Source organism: Prunus avium, chromosome 1, assembly GCF_965620075.1.
Source record: "Prunus avium chromosome 1, drPruAviu1.hap1.1, whole genome shotgun sequence".
Taxonomy (NCBI): domain Eukaryota; kingdom Viridiplantae; phylum Streptophyta; class Magnoliopsida; order Rosales; family Rosaceae; genus Prunus; species Prunus avium.
Window position 1 is genome coordinate 6393174 of NC_142284.1, and position 20733 is coordinate 6413906.

The 20733-nt window shown below is 35.8% G+C and overlaps 2 protein-coding genes across 3 annotated transcripts; one reads left to right on the top strand and one right to left on the bottom strand.

The window, feature by feature from the left end:
- The first annotated feature begins 8999 nt into the window (after nucleotides 1-8999).
- Nucleotides 9000-12985, top strand: LOC110758446 (nifU-like protein 3, chloroplastic). 2 transcript variants are annotated; one of them, XM_021960313.2, is made up of 4 exons: nucleotides 9000-9375; nucleotides 9478-9595; nucleotides 11445-11743; nucleotides 12643-12863. In XM_021960313.2, exons 1-4 carry the CDS (start codon nucleotides 9244-9246, stop codon nucleotides 12697-12699), a joined length of 606 nt encoding a protein of 201 aa, XP_021816005.1. In that variant the 5' UTR covers nucleotides 9000-9243; the 3' UTR covers nucleotides 12700-12863. The 2 variants fall into 2 exon arrangements, with proteins under 2 accessions (XP_021816005.1, XP_021816004.1); XM_021960312.2 differs by having other exon boundaries at nucleotides 9003-9375; nucleotides 12606-12985.
- Nucleotides 12986-13315: 330 nt separating this feature from the next.
- Nucleotides 13316-15173, bottom strand: LOC110758447 (uncharacterized). Its single transcript, XM_021960315.2, has 3 exons — nucleotides 14948-15173; nucleotides 14650-14844; nucleotides 13316-13730 (listed from the first exon to the last, which is right to left on the bottom strand). The coding sequence occupies exons 1-3, from the start codon at nucleotides 15106-15108 to the stop codon at nucleotides 13478-13480; spliced, it is 609 nt and encodes a 202-aa protein (XP_021816007.1). The 5' UTR covers nucleotides 15109-15173; the 3' UTR covers nucleotides 13316-13477.
- Nucleotides 15174-20733: the final 5560 nt, after the last annotated feature.

Consider the following 20733-nt stretch of genomic DNA (forward strand, 5'->3'; position numbering starts at 1 on the left):
TGATAAGAAATTAAAACCATATAGATAGAGATTAGTGGTGATAAGAGATGGAGGAAAGGGGAACTTGGCACACATCACTTTCAGCAAAAAGATGGAAGGGCCAAAAACATAGCTGTTCCAAGCACTTAAAAATCCCAAGAGGCACCTTCAACTACAAGTTCTGATTCTGTGATAAATATCACAACATGTCTCATGCCTTGAGAAGAAGTCAGGAGGACATTAATGAAATACATAATTTTTCTTTTAAGTTTTTTTAATTGTAAATACAAGCGATAGTCTAAATTATAAGGGAGAAAGGGTTTTACACATACTACTATGATGTTATTGATTTTCAAACCTAAGACCCCTGGTATGTAAGTCAAGACTCTTTTTCTTTTAAGTTTTAATTTAATCTTGATATTAATCTATATATATAATAATATGTGGATTTGGATGTGAGCACGCCTTCTCTTGTCTTTGTTTTTTTGGTTGCGAAATTGCCTTCTCTTGTAATGTACGTTTTGTTTCGTTATTGTCAATTACTCGTAAAACAGTTTTTAGTATAGGATTAAAATTGAGGAAAACTATAAGTAGATTGAGGTTTTTCTCAACGCATCCTTAAAGAGAAGAGGTCTTTGCACAGAAAATTTCTAAAATCATATGTATATAATTATAACCTAATTGACAACTAAACAACATGACATGGTTATACTATTTGATGAGAGATAAACTCAGAACTCGATGGAGAATATCTCATGCCCGGATGCTTCCCCAAGGAGAATAACTTTTACTTATATTTTAAATAGTTTTATGCTTTTATGTACCGGTGTATTTGATCTGTAAGCTTACAATGCAGTGATTGTTGTTCATTCTCTGCTTGGTCCGTAGTCCTACAAAGTTTCTTAAACAATCAATAAAATTACCGCGTAATCAAATGGATACCAAACAATAAATAATTAATATATTTTTGGTAAACTATTAATTTGTAAAAAAAAATCCAACCTGGGACGGCTACATGCATCATATATGGGCGGTTTTGGGTTGGCCACGTGAACCATCCACATGACACATAATATCATCGCATTTTAAATAAAAATAAATTCTAAGACCTATGAGAGAGAGAGAGAGAGAGAGAGAGAGAGAGGATATAGTATTCTATTTCCATTTTTCTTGGAGACGATAGCGTCATTTCCTAATTCCTAGCTAGCTGAGTAGCTCTATAATTTGTATATATTGGGAATCTAGTCCCTTTCGCATGAAGCCCTGACTGTGTACACATTTCAGGGCTCATTGGTTGCTAACAAATTTGATTATTATTAAGAAAGAATCCAATTAACTTGACTTGCAGCACTACTCTCCCTCAAATGTCATGTCAGTTGTTTTGTCGGTGAATGCGGACGTGAACACTGTGATGAAGGGAATGAACCCAAACCCCATCCTGATTTTTAGTTTCTCCGATATATACATGGATTAATGTTGTTCATTAGATATCGATTGCATTTTTTTCTCGTGACGGATTTAAGAATTTTCCTTTTAAGGATAAGATGAATTCTCGAATGTTACTTTGTTTAGAGATTAAGGGCATTTAACGGACAACATTAAGAATATACTAGTCGTACACACGAACAGACGCACAGTGGAGTTAGTGGGGTCAAATCCATGGACTCCATGAAAATAAGCTTAAAGGTCCCCTTAAGCTGACGGTGCGACCCCATGTATGCCCTCCACCTGTTTTCTGTTTGGCCTGAACGAAATGGCTGCTGTGCGAGGAAGAAGGAGACGCTGGGCAAAACGACGGGTTTGGCCTATTAGGCCAGGCTGAAGTGGGCCTAATTTGTGTTTCCAAATTTTATTTTTATTTTCCATCGGAGCTTACCCTATTTCCATTTTCAGCATTTAAGTAAATGTTTTTGGCCTTTTACTTACATTTATTTTTATATTACTCCATTTACTTAAGTTTACAATGTAAATAAGGAAGTATCCCATTTGGATTCAAATAAAAATACTAAAAAATCAAATTCCCACCAAATCAAAATATGAAAAATTGGCTTTAGTGCAAAATACTATTTAGGCCAAAAATGATGGCTCATTAAGTCAATATATACTTCATACTAAAATCCCATAAAATCAAGTTTTCTTATTTGATGTGTAAGGAATAAAAGCCGCCAAAAATTATATTAAGTTTTCTTATACAATTTTTCATACTTAGCCAATATTTCATACTAAAATCCCATAAAATTATCTAAAATTCACAATAAATAAATTAATAATTAGAAAAATACAACATAAATTCATATGAACTCCTTGTGACATTCTCTTCACCGTAAAGCTCCAATTAGGTTTATATATATACAATCTAAATATAAATATCAAATGGTGTAGCATATAATTACAAAGTTGTCTATAACATGGTGGATAAGGTGTGGGAGAGGGGTGAAAGTGGTAGGGGTTTGAAACCCCTTGTGTTTGCGCTGAATTCTCCATTTCCTTTCATTTCTAATTTTTTTTAATTTAAAAAAAATTTGGAACTTTTACACTATAACCCTATGAGGTAAGATTTCTGAATCCGTCACTGGCTGAACACATTTGAGTTGGTGGTCCATTGAGCACATTGTTAAAGATAATTTGATTGATTGAGAACCGTAATGCGTATTGGTCCACTTAGTTGATCTTAGGTTGGAGAAAGCTCCATGGGTAGTACTAAATCAACGTCCATGATCGTGATACGAATTTTCATTTTGGGAAATCAAATTCTTGGCTGATAGTGGGGCTCTTGATTCTTTTATTATGGCCACAGAATCACAGCATGCAGACCCACGAAAATGGCAACTCCTATTGCAAAAGTGGACAATTTATTCTGTATTGACTTAAACCTGTAGAATCTTGGCTTTAGTACGTACAAAGAAAAACAACAAATACGCATGTACTATTTCAAAATGCTCAATCTTCACTTCACTCAAATCTATCGGGCTAGAGCTAAGCTTGGGATCAAGACAAGTTGGATCAGGCTGTGCTGAAGCTTGAATTAATATATCTTCGACCAAAAAAAAGCTTGAATTAATATATGTTCCAAAATTCGAAAAATACATTCCGAGCCATGTCCAAAATCGAAAAATACATTTCGAGCTATTAACAATTGTTGATTGACCACTTTAGAAAAAATAAAAACACTCTAAGTTGGCATGTTGAGTCTTAAAATTGATAAATTACTGGATCAATTTGGACTTTATAGCGTCGAGGTGTCGTGCGCTTTCTTAAGTCGTGACTATATACACCATGATAATAACTTGAGTGCTTATATTAACTTGATGATAGATGGACTAATTATGCATATAAATGGTGAATTTTAAAGGAAGCAGTGACAGAGCCACTTCTAGGCTTGTAGTGACTCTGGCCCCCCCATATTTTTATCTCTCCTATATTATATTATATATAACATATAGAATTTGTAATAAACAACTTATAATTTAAGTTATAGTTTCCTCAAAAAACAAATTAGACATGACTAAATTATAAATATTTAGCTTTAAACATGTAATTATTGAATACTTAAGTATTTTACATACTTGTATTTCTACTTCGGCCCCTTAACTTTACAGTTCTAGCTCTGCCACTGAAAGGAAGGTGAGGGATGGTTCCTATGAATCATATTTCTTCTTCTCATGCATGAACCCTTATCTAGTTGTACAGCAGACACAACAAAGAAGATAAAGAAAAAAAGTGATGGTGATGGTGATGGCATCTTGAAGTTGTTTGATATGGATTGCCTGGAACAAGCACGCGTTGTACCCTATTTGAGGCACAAGCCGTAATCTACTGGGCCCCACCACCTCCTCACCCTTATCGATCCTTCCTTGTGGTCTTTGCACTTTGCCATTTAAATACCTCCCATTTTGGTTACCAGCAGGGCAGCAACATACACCCTAACTTTCTCTGCTCACTCTTCTTAACGCGCAGGCAAAAACAAGATTAGATTCTCCTCCTCCAATTGTTTTTTAATTTTTTGGGTTCTTTGGCTCCAACAATCCCAATTCATGGGTTTGTTGTTCGAGCTAAGCTGCCTAACTTTTAGTTTTTAGACTCATATATAACTATTCAGCACATGCTACTATTGCATATCCACAAGTCCTTGAAAACTGTGAATGTTTTTATAATGGAGGCAATTCATTTATTTAATTTTTTTTAACAAGAGGGCACAAATGATAATCGTGACTAATTAGAATATCTATTTACGAGAGTGGAAGTGATTGGGGCACTTGTCACTCATTTTCTCAAACAAGCACAATCTTTGTTGGATCTGGTGTAATCGAAGAAATGCGATGATCGAGAAAAATGAGATGTGTTATCGAAGAAATGTGATTGAGATGTGATCGAGAGAAATGTTAAGGCCAAAATCATGATTCATGAACTAGAAGTGAGTCATTCCCTAATTAAGCTCTGGTGTATAGTTTGAGTGGTTAAGTTTTTAAGTCACAGTTGGTTAACTACTAATTAAGTTATTGTTGGTTAAGTGAGCTTGCTGTTATGCCCCTGAAATTTTATTTTTTAAACTCTTTGAGCTTCAATTTTATTAGCATGACTTGCTAAAGCTTCTTATCAGAGTTAGTTAGCAATGTGATTGTCGGTAAAATTAACTAAGTAAGTCTGTAAGTCTAAAGTTTTGGAGTTATTTCAAATAGCGAGAGAGTGATAAAATGAGTTAAAATTATAACAGGTGAAAATGTTTCATTCGATGTTTTTTTAATAATAAAAAAACCAGTAATAAAGGAACCAGTTTGAACGTGGCCAAATGAAGATAAAACACCTCAAAATTATTCATGACTATTTTTTTCCAAAGGGAAGATATAACATCGAAAGAGGCCTTGTTTGTTGTGTTGTACCAACTCGAATACATGTCAAAATTATTACACAACTTATGACATGTTGCCAAGGGAATCTCACTCAGAGGTCATTTTCTTTATCTATATATCTTGAAGTTTTCAAGCTGTGAACAACTGTTAGTAGATATTCCCCAAGTCTCAATTTTCAACACATATAAATCAGATTTGAAGATTTTAGATGTTTCTATTGGTTGAGACTAATTGGACAACATCACTTGTGGAACAAAATCACAAATACAAGTCATTGGGGATGGGGGTGGTGGCGGTGGCGCTGGGTGTCGGAGGCCGTGGTGGTGGTGGCAGTGGTGGAATTGACGGTGGGGATGATAGTAGTGGTGGCCAATGGCAACAAAATATGTCTCGTCTTGATCCATAGATTTACCAACTTTTTCGGCAATTAATTTTTATATTATCATGACATGTATATGACAACAAATAAGTTTAAGAATTTGATGATAATTAAATTACAAAATTACAAAATTATAAATAAAATGTTAATAAACGTGTCATGGACCACGGTGATATATCTGAGAATTGAGATGGGTGGGATAGTTGGCAAAATAGACACATGTCACTCACCCAACCTTGTAATTTGTTTGGGTTTTGTTATCAGCTTATCATGTCGTTTTTTCTTTCCAAGTGGGTAAGATCTAATGGTCACTTTGTGATTTGACCTGTTGGGGGGACTAAATTGTTTGATTCTTCAATCGTCAATTCTTTCATGTCATCACTCATGAATGCTTAATTTCGAAACAAAAATATATTAATTTTACCGAACAAATTTCATTTGTTGATTTGTTCGACCACCTTTTTTCTGTAATCAAATCACGCAAGTGGGAGCAACCTCAATTCGATCATGACTCTTGAGGAACATTATGGATTCATTGAATTCCATAGGTATCTTTCCTTGACTTCTATTAATCTCATCTCCCTCAAAAAGAGAATTTGTTTAAAAGAACAAAGAGAATATATCATTTCCATTTTTGCAGCAAAAGATTCGTACATTGTACAAATGCAACTGCTTATACAAGTGTGACACTAGTACAAAACATTTTTTGATGCTCTCTCGCACGTGAGGAGAGCTATGGAAAAAAAAAGATTCAAAGCCTAGGGTTTTCCACCGCTAGGGTTCGCACAGAAAGTTTCTTTTGATAGTTGGAATGTGTTGTAGTTCTCTCCGGTGGGTTTACTGTGTTGGTGTCTAGATGGGGTTTTTGTTTTTCTGTTTTTGTAGCAGTCCATTGTGGCTTGGGTCGGACTCTCCTATTAGTCCATGACATGTGTAGTACTCTTTCCTACTCGTGTTTATCCCATGTGGTTTTCCTATGAAGGTTTTAACAAGGCCACTGTATTCGTGCCAATCTTTATATGCCTTCTTGGTTTATGAATAAAATCTTCTTCTCAAAAAACATTGATGCTTATGATAGGTTTAGCTTTAAGCTGTTACAGTTCGTTTAAAAAAATATATAGAGATTTTCTATTTAAACCCCACACTTCTCTTAGTTCACCCCATGTTCTAAGTTCACCCCATCTTTTAATTTAAATTTTCACAATTTCTAAGAAAACCCCACTATCTTCCCAAACTACCCTTAAATACACCCCAAACTGAAAAAAAAAAAAGAAATAAAAGAGATTTTCTATTTAAACCCCACAATTTTCTTTGTCTCTCCAAGAATTGGAATTCCAACACTTGGGTATTGTTGAGTTGATAATCAACAAGCCTTTCCATCAACTCCCACGCATATTTAAAGAGGTAGGCTCGTCAATTTTCTATGTCTTTAAAAGATAAGAGTAATATGGCAATAGGATGTAGAGGAGTTTGTATTTTTCTAAAACTTAATATGAAGAGTGGTGGGGTGTGTGTATAGATGTACTAGTGTTAATTATTAAGTTGGATGACCTTTTTTGTCTTTTTACACAATAATAAAACTTACAGCTTAATGATTTAAGCATTGGGATTAACAAAGAGAAATGCGGAATTTAAATAGAAAATCTCAAATATATATATATAAAATTTATTTGAAGTTTGAAGCTCTAGTTGATAGAGAAAAAAAACGTATAAACGTATTGAAATATCGTAATTCATATAATTTGATAATTGAAAATTTGAAATTTCTTTTTGTTGGCTTGGGCATTATTATCATAGTTTTACACCCTTGAGTTTGGGAATAAAATAAAATAAAATAAAATCAATGACATCATCACACATCTTCTTCATACTTTGCCACCCGTGACCTAACTTATATAAGAGAATTAGAAAATGAAAAATATTGTCCCTCTGGAAGGAAAGATTCTGATAAGCTTCATTCTTTAAACAGTAATGTCTTTTAGCTCATGTTCTGATCTTCACATAAAAATTAAATAATAAAAAAATCTCTTGCCCCCAGTTCAGCTAGCGCTCACATTCAATGCATCAGATTCTGGGATGACTTCTCAACAAATAATCAAAACAAATATTAAAAAAGAGAGAGAGAGAGAGAGAGAGAGAGAGAAGATTGGGTTTTAAAAAGGAGCAAAGGAATCTCTCTAGTTTCGGGCCAAGGCTTATCTACTCTGGATCCAATACGTTCTCTCATTTTCCTATGATATCTTCTCATCCCACGTTGTTGTAATGCTCATATTATTTCATCTCTTTCTTGTTTATCCTTGCTCCTCAATTATTGATGTCAACATTTTTTATTCTCACAACAAAGTTTTGAAAGCAAGATCATCATTTGAACAGATTGGCATTCACAAATACATTTTCTTTTTCTTTTTCCCCTTCAGTTGTCTTTTTGGACTCTGGCATTTATATTAACTTGCATTGTTTGGTGTGTGTGTGTTTTCATAATCACATGGAAGAAAGGACCCATATATTGGCAGGTTTGCATTAAGAATTGTGGAAGGGAACAGACAAGGATCTCCAGCCTGATAGCATTGCTCCAAGGGGATCTGTACGTTTAGGAATATTATATATAAAATTTTGGACAATGGAGGGTGAGGGTGTCCATGTGTTAGATGGGTAATGCATGACCAATTTGATGGCGATTTGGTGCATGACTATTTGATCTAGCAACATAGTTTTCATTTGATTAAAAAAGATTTTTTGTTCAAATTTTTTAGGGGAGATGGAAATGAAAGATTCTCATTCAGGGACGGATCCAAGATTTCAAAATAGAATGGGCTAAATTTACCTTACTTACAAAACCTAATAAGAAAACAAAAACCTAATTGATAATTCATAACACTAAATTGAAAATCCCTAATTTATACTTCATGAACCTTAAAAAATCCCCAAATTTCAGTAACAACAAATTGAGAAAATAAAATTGTAAGATTCCACCAATAAAATATGACCCACGAAGAAAATTGAACTTGATGAAGGGCTGACGCATGAAGTGGGACATGCTGTAGGGTGGGCTATATGTGACTTTGGGCTGAAAAATAATAAAAGCCACCTAAATTATAGCCCAAGTTAGCCTATGATTGAGTCCGTCCCTGTTCTCATTACAATATCCGGGAACAATGAGAGGATGAGAAAATACATATATATTTTTTTTTCCCATTAACATGTTTGCTTTGCACAATATTATATGAAATGTAGAACATGTAGTTCCAAGAAAGTGTATGAAATGTTTTCCCAGGTGGAGGGAAAATTGCAAATGGGAGAAAAATGGTATGAAAATCTCATGTGGGTATGAAATTCGCTCTTACATGGAAAGTTCATACTAATGTGTTAAGTATTACGTTTTCAAGTATGTACTTACCAAATATAAAAATACAATTTCATACCAATTTTCAAACTTTTAAACCTTGAACCGATGTGTAACTCAAATATTAATACTCTCACATCACAAAATATAAGCACCAAAACAGCAAAGCGCCAAACAAGAAAACAAGAGACACCACATCAAACCAAAACACCCCTATTAACTCCATCAAACCCAAACCACCCCACATACAAACTCAATAAAACCCAAACCATAAAGAGAGAATTGCATTAAGGGAATGATCTGGCCCAATATAAGAGCTATAAACTTGAGCCCAAACCCAGCAGAAGTACCTCATTATCTGGGCTGCCCATTATTTTTGCCTTTTCTTTTCTTGACTGAAAGTTGTCCTTGTCCACATAAGGTTCATGAAAAATGTAGCAATACAGCTCAAATTCCTATCCACAGAATCTGCAACAACAGAATTTGCACTTGTCTACTATCAGCAGCCAATCAAATTATGCTTCCTATCAAAATTCCCACCATTACTTTCTCCAGCCAGCACAAAACACAAACAAAAACAACAACAAAAAAACTCAAAAAGAATTGTTTCTGGGTTTACTTTAGAGAAGAGAGAAACACAAAGCTCCTCCCACTTGGCACAATTGGCCTAGTCAGTGCCACACTCTCATTCAATGGTGGGTGCATTCTCAGCCCAAACCCAAGGTCTCAAGCCAACAACAACACCAGCAACCACTGCTCTGTTCAACCCATCTCTCTCATCATCATCTGAACTGCTTTCAACTTCTCATCTATCACTCTTCAAGGTGCTACTCAGTTTTACACTCATTTTCATTTTCTGTACTTTTGGTGATGGGGTTTTGCTTTTTAGCTTATTTATTACTTTTGGAATTTATTTTTTCTTTTAGAATTCCACTTCAATTGCCTGTGGATTTTCTTCAAAGCAAGCTTCTTTTATCAGAGGTCAATTCTGTAGCAGACACTTTCTTGGGTTTGATTACAATCTTGCTCGAAGAAAACAAGCAGGTATCTGTGAGAATTTATCAATTTCTATTCTTGTCTTGTTTATGAGGCAATTACCCCTTCCACCCTTATAATTTGAATCAAAATGTAATTTAGCTTCTAAAGTTTCAATTTGATCAATGTATGTATTAACTATTCATGTTTTTCACTACAGTTAAGTCTATTGATTAAACGTTGTTTTAATCAATGGGGAAGGGAGATTCGAACTTCGGAGATCTTCCAACATTGGAAAGAGAAATACCATTAGACTAATAGCTAGTTTGTTGTTCTATTCATTATACCTACTATAAAACAATTGTTTGCCCGCATCCTAAAAACTTCAACTTTTGAGAATAGTGGTAAACGAACAAAATTAATCACATTATTTGGTAACATAGTAGGAGATCCTGAGTTAAACTTGCTATTACATCCTTAGAATTAAGTCAAATTCCATGTGTTGGTTCTAACGGTGAAGAGAAACTTACATGTGAGGGAGAGTTTAAAATAAAAAATAATTATGTCTGCATCCCAATACCTTAAGCTTTTGGGATGGATATCAAATGATATCCACGTGGCTGCCGTTGATCCATTTTAAGTTTATGTGGCCACTACTTTAGCCATTTTTAGAGTAGAATTCAAATGAAACTTATTTCGTGCTCAAAATATCCAACTATGGTCGCATAAACTTAGATGGGTCAAATGGGGCCACGTCGGCTCAATGGTGGTCACATGGCAAATGTGAAAACATTAGGATCTACTTTGACATATTTAACTTTAGCTTCAATTATAGGAATGAATTTACCCTTATCTATTTAAATAACAAATACAATGTTGGCAACTCTTTAGAAATGTCCTACCAACTGGTGTGGTTGGTTTACCTTTCATCTCATTAATAATTCAAGATTCTTCAGAAGCAATTGAATTAGCACTATGTATCATTACTAGAATCAGATAAGGCTTCTTTCATGGGAGTTACAGCATCAAACATAACATTTAGGTTTTAACACTCTGTTCTCCACCTCATTTCTCCAACAAATAATGGTGCTTCAGTAAAGTTTAATAGCCGCATTTGATTCAAGCATTCAAAATCATGGGATTTAAATTTAGTATTTGTATATATTACCAGGAGGAACATTTAAGTTGCAAAAGTAAAATGATAGAGAATAAAGCTCTTGCTCTCATTTGGGAATTTGTTTGAAATGCTTTTTCCACTTATTAATTTAAATCCTCCTCTGTTACATGTGCATGTATAGAAGTAGGTTGAATATGTCTTTGGGACAGTTTAGAAGTTTTTGTAGGTGTGTTTAGTCTATGAAGTCTTCCTTTCATTTTGGGTTTGTTATTAGCAGCAATTATGAGTCATCATGCTGTTATGTCAGTTAGGCAACTGACAACGGCGCAGATGCAGGACAGGGAAGTAAGGGTCTTTGTTTTGATTGTGATGAAAACTACAGGCCTAGACAAATGTCAAAGTAACTGTTCATGATTGCACCATGCTTGGAGGGAGAGGACGGGGGTAAGTCCATGGAACAAGAAAATGGGTCTCCAAATAAAACCCTTGACAAAACAAGGGCAACGTTAAAAGGGAAGGAATTGTTCACACTATGTGATTGTGAATAGTTTCTTACAACGATGTCTTGCCTTGCATTTCTTCATCACAATTGAGACAACAATCCTTACTTCTCTCCTGTATCTGTAATGCTGTCATATGTCTCACTAGAAATTTTTCTGTGAACGTATTTGTTTGCCCATCAGATTTGATGCAAGTGATGGCATCCATCTCTTGTTCACATCAAATTGGGATCTAATTAAATGAGTTTTCATATAGGATTGTGATTTTGATTTTACTTCTTTTGATTTCTTAACAATGCAGGGTATGTTGTTTCACCATACTGCGTCCTTCCGTTAACCGAAGAAAATGTAGAGAAGGTCTTGGATGAGGTACGACCTGGCTTGATGGCTGATGGTGGGAATGTGGCACTACATGAGATAGATGGCCTTGTTGTGGTATTAAAACTGCAAGGAGCTTGTGGGTCATGTCCAAGCTCAACAATGACACTAAAGATGGGAATTGAGACCCGCCTGCGAGATAAAATACCTGAGATTATGGAAGTAGAACAGATTCTGGACAGAGAGACGGGTCTTGAGCTAAATGAGGAAAATGTAGAAAAGGTTAGAGAAATCATCATCTCCAACTAAATAAAATTTATTTATTTAATTTACACATTAGTTCTATGAAATTGTTTTACATTCTAATGTCATAGTGCTGATATGTCTCAAGTAATTAGTCTGAAGTTAAATGATATCATTACTCTTAACCAATTTCCATGTCGAAATGAAATTATAGGAACACTTTAAGTGATAAATTGAGGTCTATTTTGTGCTAAATGAAATTGATTATTTTTATGATCAAGGGAGGCACTGCTCTCCAACTGCTGGTGAATAAGAAATATTGCAGAATGAATTATAAATCTCAAAAAACTCCATTTTGCTGCTATTATGGAGAGAGAGAAAACCCTCATCAACAGTCACAACTTTGCAAGTTCCTGTACTAAGAATGGAACTTGGAAACTGCAGTGTAATTTTTACAGCTTATACAAATGTACTAGAAAATATTTGATTTTGGAATTCATCTTGAACATCTTTGTTTTTTTTTCTTTCTTTAATCCGCGTTTTCTCATTTAGTACTGTCTTAGTACCAACAGCTGGTGATTATAAAAGCAACAATTTTTCGATCAACTTTGTACAATTCTCAGTTTCAATGAAGCCTTAGTGCCTCCTTACCCACAAACTAGCTAATCTAGTAGAGTAGAGAACATGTTGAAGAGACTGACTTTGGTTATCTCCTTAACCCTTTTATTACTTATTTCATTATATGAAATGCAAGCTCATTGCTTCCTTAAATATCTATGTGACATAATAAATTCATTTCCAGTTAGGGGTTTCGATAAACTTTCGTCATTTCATGTAATTATGACAACCTCATACATAATGAGTGCTCTACTTTACTAGATGGAGCTACATTCATTTTCAGGTTCTTTCTGAGATTAGACCATATCTTGCTGGCACAGGAGGTGGGATCCTGGAGCTTGTACAGATCGATGACTACGTCGTCAAAGTTCGGTTAAGTGGACCAGCAGCCGGGGTCATGACAGTTCGTGTTGCTCTAACACAAAAACTGAGGGAAAAAATACCCGTTATTGCAGCTGTTCAGTTGATAGAATGATATATACCATCAAAAGTAAATCTATTGTGAATGTATGATGCAGAGAATGGAAAAATTGTTCGGCCAGTTTTCATTGAATTATACTCATCAACGCCTGAAAATATATGGTTCCTCATTACATTGCAAGCTTCTTTGTAACCTACACGAAAAAACATTGCAAGTCTTATATAACTTGTTTTCCACTTGTAGAGATTATGCCTCCCTTGCGAACTGCCTTGATTAGCCAAGTCCATTCATTGACTAATTATTTGATATTAAGTTAATTAATTAAAATCAAATACACTCATGGTTAAACATAATTAGATTTCCCTCTTCCCTAATATCGTTTGTATAAAAAAATTCAAATATTAACTTTGTAATGTTTCATCTTCGTCTCCTCTCCTCGCTCCCCTCCCCTCCCCTCCATCTCCTGCTCGCTAAACATCTCAATACGCCAGCTTCAGGAGATGATTTTTTCCCCGCACCACCAAAAACTAGTGTTCCCTACCCTCTCCGCTCTCTCTTTCTTTTACTCTTAGTGAAATGCTTAGATCACAGGTACATTATTTAAATGCATGTTTTTGTACTGGAACTTTGCACAGCTATGTTACATTGCATAATGCTATTCTACAATAAAACAGGGTGGCTACTCAAAATGTCTTGTAGCCACCAAAACAAAGCATATATTCTTCAGTTGTCTGTTAATAGTAATCATCATCTTCGTCTTCGTCTCTTGATCCAGTGAATCTCCTTGCAACAGCAGCAGCAGCACCAAGAAACGCAAAGAAAACTAAGAGTTGGAAACCACCACCAATGCCGACGGCAACACTAGGACCTGGGGCGAAAAATGAAAATGGCGACCAACCCCAGCCTCCAAAGAATGGTACTCCGTAACCGTATCCATAACCACCAACTAAAGGTGGGGCTACTGGAGGATTGATATAAATATTGGTCCTACAAAAGAAACATAGATTAACATTCTTTAGAAATAAACTTAAAGCACATTACACATGACATTCATCAATCTAACAATAGTTCCATAGAAGATAAGTCATGTATGAGAAGTAAAAAATATGTGAGAAGACAAGTCTTCTTAAAGAGACATACATTGAGTGCTCATACATTCGTCCACAACTCGTGTGAGGGTCCTGTAAGCTTGGTATACATTATTGTCGTATTCTCTAATGGATCTATTGGTTCTCTAACATGGTATCGAAGCCTTGTTTACAAGAGGTACTAGGTTCATGGTTGTCTAACAAGCAAGTGGCGGATCTAGGAAGGAACGTGTAAAAATTACCAAAAAAAATTCGACGAAAAATACCTTAAAAAAATCAAACAATACCACTCATTCAATATTCACAGTAAAAAGATTTGTTCATTTGGGAAAAAAAGAAAAACAACTGAACTAGAAGAGATTAAGAGGAGGCCCTTCTGATACAGGGATATATACTTCAGTCCAGCAGTTAAAAGTTGTCTGAATGAAGCAACGAAGCGATCGAAACCCTTGTATTCTCTAGTAGAAAAAGAACTTGTTTCCTAATTGATCTATAGCTTAAGGTCACTAGAATTTGAAACTTCTATATATTGCTTTGAAAAAGAACAATATAAAACAAAGTAGCAATACATAAATAAACTTATGAATACAAAACTAGCTATTATAAAATTAGCACAAATGTTTTCTGGGGTAGACATTTCCAGCTAAAAAAAAAGATGCAAATTTGTTCAATTGAACTCCCAATAACATCAAGCCCATCATTAAACCATGCTACAACAACCAGTCTACTAATCAACACCAGGAAGTAACCTTTTATCCCAAACCAACAATCCATTTCAATTATTGAGTTGAAACAAGCAAATTCAAACTTCTTAGTACCTTGAATTATTGTTGATCCTAGGGGATGAAGACCGAGGAGGAGCCGAAGGCCGGAAGGCCTGGCCCCCAACTCTACCACCAGTCTTGGCAGCTGATGCATCATGAACTGAGCTCAATGTCAACACCCCAGCTGCCAGTGTCACCATTGCCAACTTCGCAAATTTGTTCTCATTCTTTCTAAGAAATCCATCATCACTATATTACACACAAGGGTATCTCAGAAACCCATCACCACAAAAAGAATCAAGCTTGAAAAAGAAAAAAACCAGTTCAAGAAACCAACCTATTAGATTAGTACCTGGAATAGCCTTTGTGGTCATCTGTTGATGAGTAGCTTCTTTTGCATGAGATGGTAGTGTTAGCCGCAGAAGTGAGAATCTTGGTTTTGGGTTTGTGGGTTGGTGGTGTGAGAGCGTTGGCAAGAAAGCTCTGTTGGGATGAGGCCACCGAAGCTGCCATGCTTACTTCTTTATGAATTTTGTGTAGATCTTTTCTCTAAAGTTGCTGCAAGACATGATGACACAAAACCTTTTTTCAGAATCATTTATGATTCTGAGATTCCCACGTGTCGTGATATAAATGGTTGATACCACAAGTAATGTTCGATTTCTCACTGAATATGTTTTGGGCCTTCACGTACTGTATATCATCTTAAGATTATAACCCATTCTGACCAAGCATAAGAAAATAAATAATAAGATGAGAAAGTTGATGATACTACTCAAATATCAAGCCAACCCAAGATTCAGTCCACCCACAAACCACTTGAAAGTTGAAGGCCCATTGATAGATGCGGTTCTCACCCGATTTGGCATTGCCCACCTAATTGGAGATGAGTGATTCCCAATCTGATGGCCTGCGACATTGTCGATGTCAAAATAGAGAGAGTTGGAGTACCATTTGAGTAAATAATTTAGAAGTGCAATTATTGATGGAGGAGAAAGTGAAAGAAAGTGGTGGTAGTTATGGGAGAGAAAACGAGATTGGTGGAAATTATTGATGAGCAAAAGAGTGGTGAGAAAATTGTGGAAATACTTTTATTTTATCAAACTAAATTCTAATAACTTGTGTACCCTTATTATGCGTGTTTAATAAGGGAAAATTGATAAAATATGGATATAGGAGGTATTATCTTACAAAGGTTTACAAAACTTATTGGATTTGTTTTCTAGCTTGATAATTGGATATCAGAAAAGATGAAATCCTAAGGAATTCTCTCAAAAAAAAAGAAAAAAAAAGCCTTAGGAACTTAGCTCCAGTCGCCGCCCCTCTTTGGGTGTGGTGGCCTCCTTCCCCACCCCTCTCATCACCTACCTTTCCCTCCCCTTTTCCTTCCTCTCCTTCTCTACCCATCCCTTCCCTCCCCTTTCGCCCTTCCTCTCTTCCCTGTCCCTCCCCTCTCTCTTAGGGTTGTTTACCAGCTTTTTGGCTGGATTTCTATTTGGTTGTGCTGGTGATTTTGTTGTCAGCTCTTGTGGTATTACTATCGTTGGAATCTTTCATGCGTTGGGTGTTTATAGTTTTTTGAGTTGTAATAATTGCACCAACTCTTTGTGAGTTGAGTGTTTGTTTGTCATGTAGTCTCTACTTGTAGTTTCCACTTTTGAGAGTTTAAAAGTCATAGTTGTATTGGTAGTTTTAGGCACTCCGTTTCATGTATGTCTTGTTCAGGCTTGCCACTTTTATACTGAAATTTCTTAGGCCTTATGTGGCTATTATTGGAGATACAGTTTGTGCGCTTGATGTTGCCAGTGTGTTTCTATGTATCTGGATTAATTCGGTGTGGTTACTATGCTTCCATCTATGAATTATCCCTTTATGGGTATTTGTACTTGCCCTTATTGTTTATGGTCTTTTTGTCTAATTTATGAATACAATTATCGCTTTTCTCTTAAAAATAGGTTTGAAAAACTTATTCTCTTAAATAATAATACCAATAGATGATAAATGGGCTTTTTTTTTTGGATGAGATCCAAGGGTGTCCACCGCCGACAGTAGTGACTAATCCCTTTCGCCGCGGGAGCTCTCCAAAGGAGGTAAACAACATTTTTTTCTTTTCTCATAAATAGGCCAATGTGTAATTTGTTGCACCTTTCTAGGTATTTGGTCCACAAATCCAAGCCCAGTACTCAATATTTCTTGAGCCTCTACATCTAGAGGTTGTGCATTACCCACATTTCATTAAATATAGGTCATTGAAATAATCTAACCATAACAAAGGTCATTGTCAATAAATAATACTTAGGGGAGTGTATTCACTTAAGATTTTAAAAGATGTTAAATAAGTTCAAAAGTCCAGGGGTATTCAATCACGACTTTATAGAAGTCTATAAAATTATGGGTGCATTCAATCTAGACTTTTTAAAGTCCATTCAAATTTGAATGTATTCAATCATGACTTTAAAAGACTTCGTAAAAGTTTGAGTGTATTAAAAAAATATCTTTGACTTTAAAGGAAATACAAAAAGTGGTGGATTTTGATTGATCCTAGACTAATTCTAGGCCATCACAAATCTTTACTTCCCCTTAGAGATTTTGATAGATATATTGGTTCTTCTCAAGATATGATTTCACCAGCTCTCCTACAACCATCTTGTTATGACTTTCACCACCACCACTTCTGCCACCATGTTACCACCACCACCACCTTGCCATGGTCATTACCATCACCAAAACCACCACCACCACTAATAGGTTCATAAATATATTCATTCATCCACCAGTCTTACTTAGTTTTTGTAGGAGAAATTGCTTTAAAGAAGACTTATTAATTTATTTTATCTATTTTCAACTTTTCAGAGCACTTAATCGGTTTTAAGTGGAAATACAACTTTTGGGTGGAATTTATATGCAAGGCCAATTGGAGAGTGAAGCTAAGACATTGAATATGCCTCTATAATTTATCTAGAATTTTTGGAGCAGCCAATCATAGCAGTATTTCAAGACAAGGCAGCTTAAGGTGAAATTCGGAAGCATCTGCGTTACTGTGCCACAAATGATATTTGGAGGCCTTTCTGATTTGTCCTTGAGATGGGATACATAGGGTTGGAAATGTAGGACATAGAGCTTCAAGGTACATATTTGTCCAGAATTTATTGAGAGGAGGAATGAGCCCAAAACATTCTTACAAGAAGACTAAAGTGAAGTAATTGTCAAACCGGGCAATCAGCTGTGCAGTCAAGGAATATTAATATTTTTGATAGCTTTCATTGAGAATTGACAATAGGGCCTTAGTCCGTTGGAAAGATAATCTTCTGGGCTTCAATTTAGTGTGGTCAAAGTCTTCATTTCGAGTTGGGAAGCCCAAGTTGTGATGCTTACAAGATTGCTTGGTCATCCATGAGCTATGCATGCATTATGCTTGTTAATGGATCATTTGATTCATCCACAAAACAAGGAAGTGGGAAGAATTGGCTTTTAGTTTGGCATTTCACTTCCTTCTTTTGTGGATGAATCAAATCATCCATTAACAAGCATAATGCATGCATAGCTCATGCATGACCAAGCAACATTGTGAGCATCACAACTTGGTCTTTCCAACTCCAAATGAAAACTTTGACCACACTAAATTGAAGCCCAGAAGATGATCTTTCCAATGGACTAAGGCCCTGTTGCCAATTCGCAGGTATAAAAAATATTAATATTCCTTGATTGTATAGCTGCTGTCCCTGTTTAACAATTACTTCACTGCAGTCTGTTTGTAGACACGTTTTGGGCTCGTTCTTCCTCTCAATAAATTTTGGACAGATATGTACCTTGAAGCTCTATGTCCTATCTTTCCAACTATATGTAGCCCATCTCAAAGACCAATCGGAAAGGCCTCCAAATATCATTTTTGGCACAGTAACGTAGATGCTTCCGAATTTCACCTTAAGCTGCACCTTGTCTTGAAATACTTCTCTGATTGGCTTCTCCAAAAATTCTTTAACATTACATAGGCATATTCAATGTCTTAGCTTCACTATCCAATTGGTCTTGCACATAAATTCCACTAAAAAGTCATATTTCCACTCAGAACCAATTAAGTGCTTCGGAAAGCTGAAAATGGAGAAAATAAAGTAATAAGTCTTCTTTAAAGCAAATTCTCCTTAAAAAACTAAGTAAGAAGGGTGAATAAAAGAATATATTTTTGAACCTATCAACCACCATCGCCACCACCACCACCACCACTGCCACCATCACCCTTACCACCTCTACTACCATCATATTGTAATAGCTATCACCACCATGACATCTACCACCATCATCACCACCTTCCCATGCCCATCAGTACCACACCTTCCACCATTATTGCCGCCACCGCTACTTGACATGATCATTATAACCACTATCCACACCATCATTAATGCCTCTACCATCCCTATCCCCATCACCAACATCAAACATGATGGCTCACCACTATTTTAAATTTATAGAAGTTTATAGAAACCTATCAAATTTTATGACAAGATTCTAACAAATTTGATTAAAATCCATATAAAATTCAATTGTAGTATATGTGGAGTTTATGATAGTCAAGTAATGAATAGAAAGAAGAAGAAAAGGAGAGAAAAAAAAAGAGAGGAGAGAAAGAAGAAGAAAATGAGAGAAGGAAAGTGATAGAGAGGGAGAAAAGAAAAGGGAAGGAAGAGAGAGAGAGAGAGAGAGAGAGAGGGAAGAAATTTTAGACTGATAAACTGCCAAATCCACCGAATCAGGTCGAACATGACTGACCAATTCGGTTATTTTCACTTGATTTTCGATTTCAGTAGGCAAACCAAACCAAACCAAACTGTATAGGGGACTCGAACCCTCAGCGTTCTTATTGGAAAGAATTGCTTCTACTACCCGACTAATCACTTTGTTGTGAAATATAAGTATAACCAAGATATCTAAAAGCTTCATAGAAGAATAAAAAAAAAAATTAGGGTTTCAATTCTAGCACTTCTTTCTCTAGAGCTGCTCTCCCTATTTTTTTCCTCCCCAGATCTTTCTTCTCTTATCCTTTTCTCTCTCTTATCTTCTCCTTCTCCTTCTCCTATCTTTGCAGCCACCACACACCATCTCTTCTTCCTTGATGTCGCCACTGCACAGATTTAGCTCTTGAACACACACACACCACACACACACACACACACACACACACACACACACACACACACTCTCTCTCTCTCTCTCTCTCTCTCTCTCCTGGTTTTGTCGTCAGCGAACGGTTCTGACCGAAACCATTGGTTCAACCGACAACCGGCAAACCGACGATGTCGATGTCGGTGGCGGTTTCTCTTGTAGCATTCAGACAACCGTAAATTCAGTAGGAAATTTCTGGCTATCAATTCGGTTACCGAACTGAACCCAGCCTTAGAAAGAATAGTGGCAGACAACTGCTTGGGGAGTTTAGTGGGCTTTGGACTTGGGCTACCAAAATGGTTGGAGGGTAGGTTGGGCCTAAAGGATTGGATTCTATTGAGGGATCCCTCAAATAAATTTGAGGAACACCATTTAGGGTCCCCCCTACGAAATTTTTTTTCAACGATCCAAACCATTTATTTTTTACATATCATCTTTGCAAAAAATCATGTAAATTGAAAATCATTAAGGCATCTAATTGAGACCAACAAAATCAATGAACACGGTGCTTCAAGAAAGAACATAAATTTCAATAATTTAATTGAGTGGTCAAATGATATCGGATTCAAGTGATTTTTTGTAGAGATGATCTTTGAATGAATATCTACAAAAAAAGATGGTTTGGATTAGTGAAATACAATGTGGAGTGGGCCCTACAAGGGTGTCACTTAAATAAGCTTATTTAAGGGTTCCCTCAACATAAGCTCTCTCTCTCTCTCTCTCTCTCTCTCTCTCTAAATATATATATAATGCAGTTGGTTCGGTTTGGCTTCAATTGGTTTTTTCATGAAATAAAGTGGAACCGAAATTGGTCCAATTTAGTTTTTGAACCTATGTTGACTATTCTGGTCAACACATATTTTTATTAATAGTTTTTTTTTTTTGGCTCAATTTAGTTCGGTTCAATTCACTGATTTTGATGCCCACCCCTATCAAACATGCTTAAATGTAGGAGTAATTTGTTTATGGTATTAAAGG

Coding starts and splice junctions, on each gene's coding strand:
- LOC110758446 (XM_021960312.2), top strand. CDS start 9,244: ATGGTGGGTGCATTCTCAGCCCAAACCCAAGGTCTCAAGCCAACAACA. Junction 9,376..9,477: donor CTCATCTATCACTCTTCAAG/GTGCTACTCAGT, acceptor TTTTTCTTTTAG/AATTCCACTTCAATTGCCTG. Junction 11,744..12,605: donor ATGAGGAAAATGTAGAAAAG/GTTAGAGAAATC, acceptor ATTCATTTTCAG/GTTCTTTCTGAGATTAGACC.
- LOC110758447 (XM_021960315.2), bottom strand. CDS start 15,108: ATGGCAGCTTCGGTGGCCTCATCCCAACAGAGCTTTCTTGCCAACGCT. Junction 14,845..14,947: donor GACCACAAAGGCTATTCCAG/GTACTAATCTAA, acceptor TGTGTAATATAG/TGATGATGGATTTCTTAGAA. Junction 13,731..14,649: donor AGGATCAACAATAATTCAAG/GTACTAAGAAGT, acceptor TTTCTTTTGTAG/GACCAATATTTATATCAATC.